At 41.0% G+C, this 11,560-nt stretch overlaps 1 protein-coding gene across 8 annotated transcripts in view; it reads right to left on the bottom strand.

The window, feature by feature from the left end:
- DIXDC1 (DIX domain containing 1) overlaps nt 1–11,560 on the bottom strand; it is a 75,829-nt gene continuing 64,269 nt past the window's right edge. For 7 of the 8 annotated variants that reach the window (XM_059707859.1, XM_059707855.1, XM_059707854.1 and 4 more), the window contains 3 exons: nt 6,989–7,094; nt 5,447–5,555; nt 1–3,284 (listed from right to left, as the gene is read on the bottom strand). In XM_059707859.1, coding sequence (XP_059563842.1) covers nt 3,204–3,284; nt 5,447–5,555; nt 6,989–7,094 — 296 coding nt within the window. In that variant the 3' untranslated portion in view covers nt 1–3,203. The remainder of the gene's footprint in view (nt 3,285–5,446; nt 5,556–6,988; nt 7,095–11,560) is intronic. The other variant, XM_059707860.1, reaches the window with a different exon arrangement.

Here is an 11,560-nt window from a genome sequence, read left to right as displayed (position 1 = left end):
TTTGGTTTGCAAAGTCCATTTTATTCATAGTTTGGTGGTGGTGTTTTTTTAAATTAGTTCACAGATCTGGTATATACAGGCGGTTAAAACTGGTTATCACTTTGATAATCAGAAGCCTCTGGTATAACCATGGTCTTTATGAAAACACATTGTAAAATAGGGAATACATGGTAATCTCTTTGAAAGCAATGGTTGCAAACATCGTGTTTCTAAGAAAATATAATTTTACATATATATTTTAAGCAAGCTATACCTCTTAACATAAATTCAGACAATAGAAGTGTGCAATCATAATGTTTATTTTATAGGAAAAAATGAAAATTATTGTGACCTAAATGCTTTTAAGTAATTTAGAGTCCTCTTGGATTAGATGTAGAGCATAAGATATTTTCCCTAATTTACAACCATCCTGGTCAAAAAGAGCTGAAAAGTTGGTCAATAAGTAGGGTTGTCGTTTTCAAGTGAGTTTAACCTGAATTATTTAGGTACAAATTGTAAAGTGTTCCACCTTCAGCTAATTAGGGAACTGACTAAGCCCATTATTTTGTTTTTAAATGAAAACTTTTAAAGGAATTAAGTTTTTGAATAGACTAGTTTGTATAAGAGGATCATTTTTAAAAATCTAACAGGATATAAAAATTATTTTATGAACTCTATAAACATTCTAGTTCCTTAGATTTCTCAAAGAAAGAGAACTTCAGCAGTCACAGGATGGGCTGCCCCACACAAAAGCCGCTAGGGGACAAGACTCGAGTAAGTCAAGAGACCTCCTAGAGTACAGCCACAGTATATCCAAAAGGGACTATTCACACCAGCATGAATCAATGCACACTCCTCCCCAGAAGGCTTCTCTCTCTCTAGAAACTGGAATGAAGATTACCAACTCATTTTACACAAGAATTATTGGGGTGACATCCTGTAACGGAGGTGCTTAGTGTATATTAGATCGATGAGCTAAAGGGAAAAAATTATCTCATTTGCTCCCCTGAACTCAACTTCTGCTTTCTATGGGGGCACTAGGGCCGTGCAGCTCCTTTTCCAAAGGACATAGAGATAAAAAACAAAAAAGCTAGAGAATTTTGAAATTTTTATCTGATTTAATTTTCTCTGAAAAGGAAATTCTACATGATGGTAAGAATGTTTGCTGAAAGAAAACTGACAAGTACAAACTGATTTAAGAGACAGACACTCAAGGTAAGTTGTACTGGAAATACAGTAATGAATTTTGGCCTGATAACCCTCATGCTGTCTTATAGCAAAACACTAAAATCCATGCAACAGACAAATTAGTGACATTAGGACTTTTTCTCCAGACTTTCTGGGGGGAAAATATACCAGAGTGCTTTCATAATGAATTATTCTTACTTATGACTGACTTTCCCAAGTTTTGACAGTCATTTCTGATGAGAAATCATCCTTCAATAGAAGACCAGGTAAACATACATGAAGACATCAGGTGTCTTTTGATCTGTCTGCTAGAAGAACTATCAAATAGATTATGTAAAACTACCTCCACAACAATGACAGGTAGAACTGGAACAGGAGTTATCATTAGTATGCTTGTAATAAAATAAAGCTCATTCGGAAACCACAAGGGCTGATAAGAAGAGCCCATATAAAAGCTACTGGGTTCTCCAGACAATGGACACAGTATACAGAACGCAAGAATATACAGAACTCACACTCATTATAAAAATAGACATGGTTCTCAGACAAAAAAAGCAAATGAGTACAAAAGAATTCTCCAAACACATCTTTATAAAACAACCAAATGTCATCTCAGAGCTCCAATGAGTGAGTAGTCTGTTGAAATGGCAGAAAAGGGAAGATGAACGAGAGACAGACAGGTCAGGAACCCAGAGCTGACCTGCCCACCTCTCCTGGTTGGCAGTGTACATTGGTGGTCACAGGCAGACTGCTTTTGGAGGGCAAACGTTTTTCTCTCTCTCTCTCTCTCTCTCTCTCTCTCTCTCCCCCCATCCCCCTCTCTCTCATGATGGCTGGTTGATAGTGTTTGATGAATGAATGAGAAAACCCAAGTTATTGAGTAATCTCTAGAAATTTAACTATTTTAACTTTACACTTGACAATGTTACACATGAGAAAGGATTCTAGGTCTTTTCACCCAGAATCAGCCCTGCCATTTACAACTCATGCTCCATGCCCCATGGTTTCTATTGTGCCCTAAAGGATCAGCCTAGACTAAATATATGAAAAAATAACTCTGGCCTTGAACTAAAGAAGGGCAGATCAGTAACTCATGCTCAATACTTCATAAACCACAAATACTGAAATTAATGGTCTGTCTCCTTTTAATTGCAAAGGAGATGCCATGAGCTAAAGAAAGTCATGAGAGAAAGTAAGTCAAGAAGATATGGGTAGCAGCACCTTTCCATACCCGCCTGGATTTTTAAGGAGACTTTCACTCCTTATTCCTTTCAAATATAAAATTCATCAGTTGGAAGGGGAAAAAATGGCTCTAAAGTTGAAGAGTCCCCAGAGAAAACTAGGAGTACATGGACTATGCCCTGTGGGCTAAAGGACAAGTTGCAGAACCAGTTAAGACACAAGAGGCAGCCCGAGGTCTTACTTAATTATGGTTTTAGCACAGTATAGCACAAATATGGGCAGCCCTTTTTCCATCCAACTAACAATTCAGTACCATCCATGTCCAATCCAAAAGATTCCTGACGAGTGGCTTTCATCTTTGGTACCACCCCATGAGTTATTCTTGGTTTGTAATAGCTGCAAAGAAGCAAAAAAGCTGGTATCTTTGCCTTGTCTGTGAGTACAATTGCTGGACTCTGATTGCTGCAACCACTGAGGCCAATTGAAATAACACAGCAGAGTGATGCATCCAATTCCCAGGTTCCAGATAGTAGCAGCCATGCCCCTACAGGAGCAAGATCATCCATCCTATTGGTTAAGGCCATCGGTTTGTTGTCCTCAGAGTAGAATAAAATACTGTGTTCCCACGGACAAGGAACTCCAGATGAATTCATGGTCTACATTTGGACAGGGATTTTAAGTACCACATACATCAGGCACAGAAACGACTGGCCTGTGGCTGTCACACTTGGAGAAGCTTCTATTTTGGCAGCACAAACTAGAAACTTTGTAGGGTATTCTAGTTTTAGTTCTCGTTCCTGAGTGAAGCAGCCAGGGCATGCCAAGTTCCACCAGCCCAAATCCAATACTTAGAATTAATTCTCCCCATGGTCTTCTTCTACCCAGGCTACAATTTTCCCTTCCCATCCAGGGATGGCATCATCATCATGGAAAACCTGGAGAAAGAAAAAAAGCCGTAATGAAAAAGAACACTAAGATAGGAAGTCTCACTAAACAACTGCTGCTGATAAAAATGAGACTTCAAATATAAAGGATAAGAAAGCATAGAGGACCTGGCCACCAGTGTTTCTCAGTGGTTAGAGTGTTGACCAGCACACCAAAGGGTCATGGGTTTGATCTCAGTCAAGGGCACGTACCTGGGTTGCAGGTTTGACCCCAAGCCTGGTCGGGATGCATGCGGAGGCAACGAATCGGTGTCTCTCACTTCAATGTCTGTCTGTCTGTCTGTCTCTCTCTCCCTCCCTCCCCCACTCTCTAAAAATCCATGGGAAAGATATCCTCAGGTGAGGAATAACAACAAAAAAAGTGTAGAGGAAAGCTTTGAGTTTGAGAGTTAGAGTCTATGTCCATTTGGTTCTGTCCCTAAAGTTATAATGGGTAAAAAAAATTATATATATATAACTAGAGGCCTGGTGCACGAGATTCATGCACTTGGGGGCAGGGGCAGGGGGTGTCCCCCAGCCCAGCCTGCACCCTCTTGCAGTCAGGGAGCTGTCAGTCAGTCAGACATCCTTAGCACTGCTGTGGAGGTGGGAGAGGCTCCCCCACCACCTCTGCTGCGCTCATCAGCCATGAGCCTGGCTTCTGGCTGACCAGTGCTCCCCCTGTGGGAGCGCACTGACCACCAGGGGCAGCTCCTGCATTGAGCATCTGCCCCCTGGTGGTCAGTGCACATCATAGCAACCGGTCGTTCCGCTATTCGGTTGATTTGCATATTAGCCTTTTATTACTTAGTCTTAGTTCCATATGTATAAAATGGTAAGAGCATCCCTAACACTACCTTGCTCATAGAAATACAAGAATTCATAAATTAGGAGCCATATAGTACATTGGGCTTCTTAGGAGAAAGAAACAGTATAAACATTAAAACAAGAATGGGGAAAAAATTGGTCAGAAAGACCAATCTTAACATGTTTGCATGCAATTCTTTTCACTCATTCATTCATTCATTCATTCATTCAATTCATTTACTAAGCCACTAATAGAACAGGGTTATTAAAACACTTCAGCGAGGCCCTAGCAAGTTTTGCTCAGTGGATAGAGCATCGGCCTGCAGACTGAAGGGTCCCAAGTTGGATTCCAGTCAAGGACACATGCCCAAGTTGCAGGCTCAACCCCTAGTAGGGGGCATGCAGAAGGCAGCCGATCAATGATTCTCTCTCATCATTGATGTTTCTATCTCTCCCTCTGCCTATCTGAAATCAATAAAAATATATTTTAAAAAAACAAAACATTTCAGTGAGGAACTAACTATTTACAAAATAAAATACTGGCTTTCTCAACCCTCTTTTTTTTTTTAAATATATTTTATTGATTTTTTACAGAGAGGAAGGGAGAGAGATAGTTAGAAACATTGATGAGAGAGAAACATCGATCAGCTGCCTCCTGCACATCTCCCACTGGGGATGTGCCCGCAACCCAGGTACATGCCCTTGACCGGAATCGAACCCGGGACCTTTCAGTCTGCAGGCCGACGCTCTATCCACTGAGCCAAACCGGTTTTGGCTTCTCAACCCTCTTCATTCTAAAACTACAATGAAAGCACTTATAATATTCCATAACCTAGAACTCTTTTCCACAAAAAAGTCTATTTTTAGCAGATGGACTATAAAGAGAAGCACAGGCTAAGGAAATAATCAAGGCGTTAAGAGTAAGTACAGTTGACTCTTCAGAAGTTCCTCACTTTCATATCTGAGAAACTACCATCACTATATACACCAGTTCCACATTCTTGCCTATTTATTTTGCACTACAGAGAAAGCAGAAAGTTTTTGAAGATTTGACTACAGACACAAAAGGGACCCCAAAGCCAAGCTTTTGTTCAATCGAAGGTCCTTTATTTTTCTTAAAATAAAACTTCTGTACAAGTTTGGTCAAAATAATTAAGTCCTTGAAGTAAAGCAGCTATCAGCTTCTTGGGCCACTCCTTGACCTTGACCTTTTCAGTCTAGAGTAGTCAGACTGGTCGGAGGCTTTGGGACGTTCCTCTGACCTGGTTAGGGAACGCAGGTACTTCTGGATACTAGTCCTTGAGTAGAAGGCTTTGGGGGTAAGGAACGACCAATAATACCACCCAGACGCCCCAGGAACACTGTACCTCCTCTTTAACAGTGCCGAACTCAGGATCCAGCGCTTTGAAGTGATACCGGTGATTCCCTTCTCGGTCAATAGCTGCTTTAAAATCCTTCAATGTCACCTCCCCCAACCTGCAACAAATAGAGCTCTAAAATAGACTGTTTACCAACAGGTTGGAAAGATAAGGCTAGCTTTAAACCCAGGCCCCTGCCAAAGTCTCTTGGGGCAGAAATAGTTTGGTTTTGTTAGGTCACTGCCCCTGATAACCCAGATGATTCTACAGAGCAGAGGTAAGGGAGCCAGTCACCAATAGGGAATAAAAATGGCATTACAAATGGGGTGATCTGAGAATTTAAAATAGATTTATTCAGCAACAGCCAAATCACTCTCTTCCTTTTCTCTGGATAAAAGACATAAGGTCTCTGAAATCTAATTTGTTGAACTCCCTTCTAACCCAGACCAAGTAAAAGCAGACTCTCTCTAAGAAAGAGAAATCCTCACTTTCATATCTGAGAAACTACTTTTCCCAGTAGTTGGTTCCACAGCTTAAGTATCTTATTTCAGAGCCTTTAACCTTAGAAGGGAGTATATTGGCCCAGTGTTTGCAGTTTCTAACGGTAGTTGTAGTAATCAAATAGTAACAAAGATCAATGATAGCAATCCAGGGCTATCAGCAGGAACTATTTTGAGCACTTGAAGCCTATTTGCATATCAAGATTGGAAGCATAGTTGTTGTGTGTTGTGATGAAAGGAGCCACATGCTGACCTGACAAGCTCAGGGGAGGCCTGCATGGTGGTCTTGCAAACTCAGAGACCTAAAGTAACCACAAAGGATGATCTGAAATTAAACTTTGACTAAAAGCAGTTATGGTGGCAGTTACGTCCTAGGCCAGTATCTTCACTGACAAGGTCAACCTTTACCTTCACTGAGCCTATCTGTCTTTTTGCATCTATGATAACATACCCTTGAAATGTCTGGGTAACTTGTGACTTCCCTGTATCTGGAGCCCCTGGGGCACAACCAGGTGTGCTGGGCCCCAGGACAGATACCACAAATTCCTTCATCATCATGTTAATTGTTCCCGCACCCACCTAAGTGTGTGTCCATCATTTTACTTTTTGTCCAATCCCAGGGGTTTCCCTGCTTTGCTTTATCCCTCCTCCTTAATCTATCACCAATGAAATTCATGTAACCCACCTATGTTCCTCCTTTGATTGGAATGTATAAATACAGATGTAACCCCGCCATTCTCCGGAGCCCTATCTCAATTCGTTGAGGTTCTGCTTCCCGGCATATGTCGACAATTTGGCTCAAATAAACTCACCAAAAATTCTTTACAGGTTTCAATGTTTTTTTACATTAACATGTGTGTGCCTAGCAGATCATGACTTGTCCCTTGTAATGCCCCTGGTGAAGCTGAAACTGGAATCTCTATGTCCTGTGCTCTCCTCACCTCACCATACAGCTTCTCAAACACCTCTTAGCTGGTTAGATGGATGGGCAGTAACTAATGATTCTGCCTTCCTGCCCTTTTAAAAAGAGAAATAGATCCAAGAATCTTACCTCTTTGGTATATTGACCATGAAGGGTGTAAGTGACCGGTCAGTGAAATAGAGCACTTTAGTGCAGGTGCTGCTGACAGTTGGAGAGCTCTGTGAGTGAGGCAACGCTGCAATCAGAGAGACTGTGGTCAGAACATTCAACTTGCAACCACCCAGCCCTCATTTCCAGGTTTATTAAATGTCCCAGGGGGACGGCAGGGGGGTGGGGAAGAGATTAACCAAAGAATTTATATGCACATATGCATAACTATGGACAGACAGCAAGTGAAGGCCTGGAGGGAGGGAAGGGTAAAGCGGGGGAGAGGGGTTAATGGGGAAACAGGGGACATCTGTAAAACTTTCAACAATAAAGATAAAAATTTTAAAAAAATGTCCCAGGAGGATGAAGCTGCCTGAGGTCACAGTACACTTTTCTTTTCACACCCTTGCCAAACACCAAGTCCACAGGGTGTCACCCACAGGAAGTCACCACTAGGGCCACAAATACAGGAAGTGCTTTGGATATGGACACTACCACAAAGACCATCATTTCTTACCCATTCTAGGTATTTCTAGTAAGGAAATAGCAACTGTTCTGCAGGTATTGTTGCTAAGAGTCAAAAGAGGCCAGAGAAGCCAGCAACATTTCAGCTAGGGCAGAATGGACACATAGCAGGAGCTGCAGGCACTGCCAACACTTACATTTTGGAGGTCTGTGGTAGAGAATGCTCATGCAATTCATGAAATGAGAAATGAGTTGGAACAAGAACCACAGGAGCAAAATAACCTTAGAAACTCAGATGCCAAGGGAGCCTCATGCTTCCAGTCTAAAACAATCTACCTTATCCCTTAGCTACAGAGGATCTATATGTGTTGGCCCATGGTTTTTAACTCAGTTCTCTTGATCCACATCTTGTCTCTAGCTTTGTATAGGTACTTACGTAAAATTTTTATTTAGTTTTAAAATAAATTTGTATTTTTTTAGAATTTTTAAAAATTGATTTTAGAGGGGTGGGGGAGAGAGAAACATCAATGTGAGAGAGAAACACTGATTGGTAGGTTCCCTGACCAGAATGAACCGCAACCTGGGTATGTGCCCTGACTGGGAATAGAACCCAATGACAATGACGCTTCAACCAACTGACCCACACCAACCAGGACTGGAAACATTTTTATTAATGAGTACTTGTGATTATGACTTTAAAAGAACAGGAGGAAAGACCAATCAGAAACTCTTATCATAAGGACCAAAAAATAATAAAGTGTCATTAAAATCTGTCCTGTGCCCTAGCCGGTGTTCAGCACACCAAAGGGTCATGAGTTCGATTCTGGTCAAGGGCACATACCTGGGTTTCAGGTTGGATCCCTGCCCTGGTCAGGGCATGTGTGGTAGACAACTGATTGATGTGTCTCTCTCACGTTGATTCCTGTCCACCCCCCCCCTTCCCCTCCCTCTCTTCCACTCTCTCTCAAAAAAAGAAAAAAATCAATGGAAAAATATATCCTCAGGTGAGATTAAAATAAATCTGTCCTGCAATTCCATCTACATATATTTTCTTATTAACTTTTTCTAGACATTGATCCCATTCAAACTGGCAGCCACAGGACAGCATTTCTAGCAAGGGGTTTCAAACAAAGGAGAGTGTGAGGGAAGAATTAATACAGGGGAAGAAAGACAAGGGAACATTCATCTTTGTATAGCAATCACAGTCAGTCTTCAGAATTTTTCTTCAAAGAATGCCAGTTATTAAAACTATATGCCAAAATGCTCCGTGGACTCTAGCACCTAACAGTCACTTTAATCACTAAATTTTATTATTGATTATTGATTCATTCATTCATTCAACAAACATTTATTGTACACTTACCATGTGCTAAATTTCGAGAATATAGAATCAACCATATGTGGTCTCTGACCTCAAAGAGTTTACAGTCTAGTATGGATGACAAATATGGATATAAATAATTACACTGAAATCAGACTTGTGCAAACTGCACAGAAGGACTGAAGATGGAGTGGTTAATTCCACCTGGAAGAGGTCAGAAGGCCCCATAAAGCTCTTAGAAAATCATCAGATAGAGAAGTCGAAAAGGGCATTCCAAGAGGGAAGGATACATGTATGTGCATGGAATGTGATCATGTATTTTAAAAATTAAAAGTTAACTAGTAAGGCTGGACAGATCACAAGGACTCTGCCAGCATAAAACATTTAGATATTAGTCGTAAGCTCCGGGGAGATACTGAAAAAGAGTGACATAATCAGACAGTAGGAAGGCCAATCTAGCAGCAAAGTAAAGTATGAGTTGGATGGGAGAAACTAGAAACCAGTCATCCCATTAACAGGCAATTAAAAACAATCTGAAAGATGAGGAAGGGCAAGATGGAGTCAGAGAAGGAATGGATTTGAGGAACCTTTTTCTTTTATCTTTTTAAATATATTTTTATTTATTTCAGAGAGGAAGGGAGAGGGAGAGATAGAAACATCAATGATGTGAGAGAACCATTGATTGGCTGCCTCCTGCACGCCCCCTACTGGGGCTCAAGCATATGCCCCTGATGGGAATCAAACCCGGGGACCCTTCAAGTCTGCAGGCTGAAGCTCTATCCAGTGAGCCAAACCGGCTAAGGCAGATTTGAGGGACTTTTAGAAGGGAAAAGTCTTGGTACTTGGGATACAGTTGAATGTTGGGGGTAAAAGGGAAGTACAGTCCGGGGGGAAAAGATGCTGGCAGTATTCCACTGTGTAAATGTACCACATTTTCCTCATCCATTCATCCACTAATGGGCACTGGGGCTGTTTCCAGATCTTGGCTATTGTAAATAACATGGCAGCGAACACAGGGGTGCATGTACTCTTTCTGACTACGTGGCTGTAAAGAAGAAGGAACTCTGTGACAGTTTGGATGGACATGGAGATGATTATGCTAAGCAAAATAAGCCCGTCAGAGAAAGACAAATACCATATGATCTCATATGTGGAACCTAATGAACAAAATAGGACCAGAGCATGGATACATGGAACGGACTGGCAGATCTCAGAGGGGAGGGGGAACGGAAGAGGTTAGCCCAAGAACATATATGCACATATGCATAGCCCATGGATGCAGACAATGTGGCGAAGGCTGGGGGGAGGAGGGGTGAAAGAGGGTAGAGCTGGGGGAAATGGAGGACATCTGTAAGTCTGTCAACAATAAAAAAAAAAAAGATGCATGACAGTACTATTAACTAATATAGGGATAGAGAGGTGAGTTATGTCATACTTTAAAATGTTTATTGGTTGCCTTTATGTATCAAATACTAGAGATGCAAAAATAAATTAGATCCAATCCCCATCTTTAAGGAGCTCAAAGTCTAGTGGGGTGAAATAGCAAAACAATTACAATATAATAAAATGTGAAAATAATATTGCTATGTACTGAATCCTGCCCTTCCCAAATTCATATGTTGAAACCATAAACCCTAGTGTGATGGTATTACAGACAGTATCTTTAAGGATGGATTAAAGCTAAGGGACGTTATAAGAGTGGAGCCCTGACCCCATAGAACTGGTGCCTTTATAAGACGAGGAACAGACATCAGAACTCTCTCTCCACCATGTGAGGACACAGCAAGAAGGTAGCCATCTGCAAGCCAGGAAGAGAGCTCTCCCTCACCAAAACCTGGCCATGCTGGCACCCTGACCTTAGAGAACTGTGAGAAAATAAACCCCTGTTTTTTAAGTCGCCCAGTCCATGGTGTTTTGTTATGCAGCCCAAGTTAATACAAATGTTACGACACATTCTGGGTGAATTTCAAGGAAAGGGTAATCATGAGGTCAAATGCCACACAGAGGCCTAGTAACTAAAACAGGTTTAGTAACTAGGCCATCGATGACTTAGAGAGCAGTTTCAGTTGATTAGTAAAGAAGACGGAGTTGGATTACAGACTTTCCCTGTGAAAACGAGAGTAATGAGGGAGAGCAAGCCTTACACAACATTAAATCATGTTAAAATAATTGTTACTTCAGTGTGAAATTACTATGAAAAGCATGTACAAAAAGCTCAAATAAAAGATCCCCAAACAAATCTTTGTGTGTGTGTGTGTGTGTGTGTGTGTGTGTGTGTGTGTGTGTAAATTTAACATATAACTTTAAAAGGCATCACACATCAATTTTAGTTTTTAAGTTCATGATCATTTGGACTTAATTTTTGTATACGGCATAAGGTATGTGTCAAGACTGTTTTTATATGGGTCCCTAATTACTCCAGGACCATGTGTTGAAAAGCCTATCCTTCTGTGTTGTATTTTTTTTTTCTGGTTGGGTAACCTAAACCTTCGTTCCTTTTGCCATTGACTAGCCCTTTCACAGCTACCTAAAATCTATTGGCCAAATATTTCTGACCTCTCTGTTTTGTTCCACTAATCTATGTGTCTATGCATTCACCTATACTGTACTAACTTTTTAGTTTTGAAATCAGATAGTGTGGTCATCCAAATACTTTGTTCATCTTTCTCAACTTTTTCTGTACGGCTATTTCTTTTTTTAAAAAAAATAATTCCTTATTGTTAAAAGTATTACATATGTGACCTTCCCCCCCCCCCTCCATTAACCCC

The sequence above is a fragment of the Myotis daubentonii genome, chromosome 9, assembly GCF_963259705.1.
Source record: "Myotis daubentonii chromosome 9, mMyoDau2.1, whole genome shotgun sequence".
NCBI classification, from domain to species: Eukaryota; Metazoa; Chordata; class Mammalia; order Chiroptera; family Vespertilionidae; genus Myotis; species Myotis daubentonii.
The sequence above is the reverse complement of the archived record's forward strand: the minus strand, read 5'-3'. Positions and strand labels throughout refer to the sequence as shown.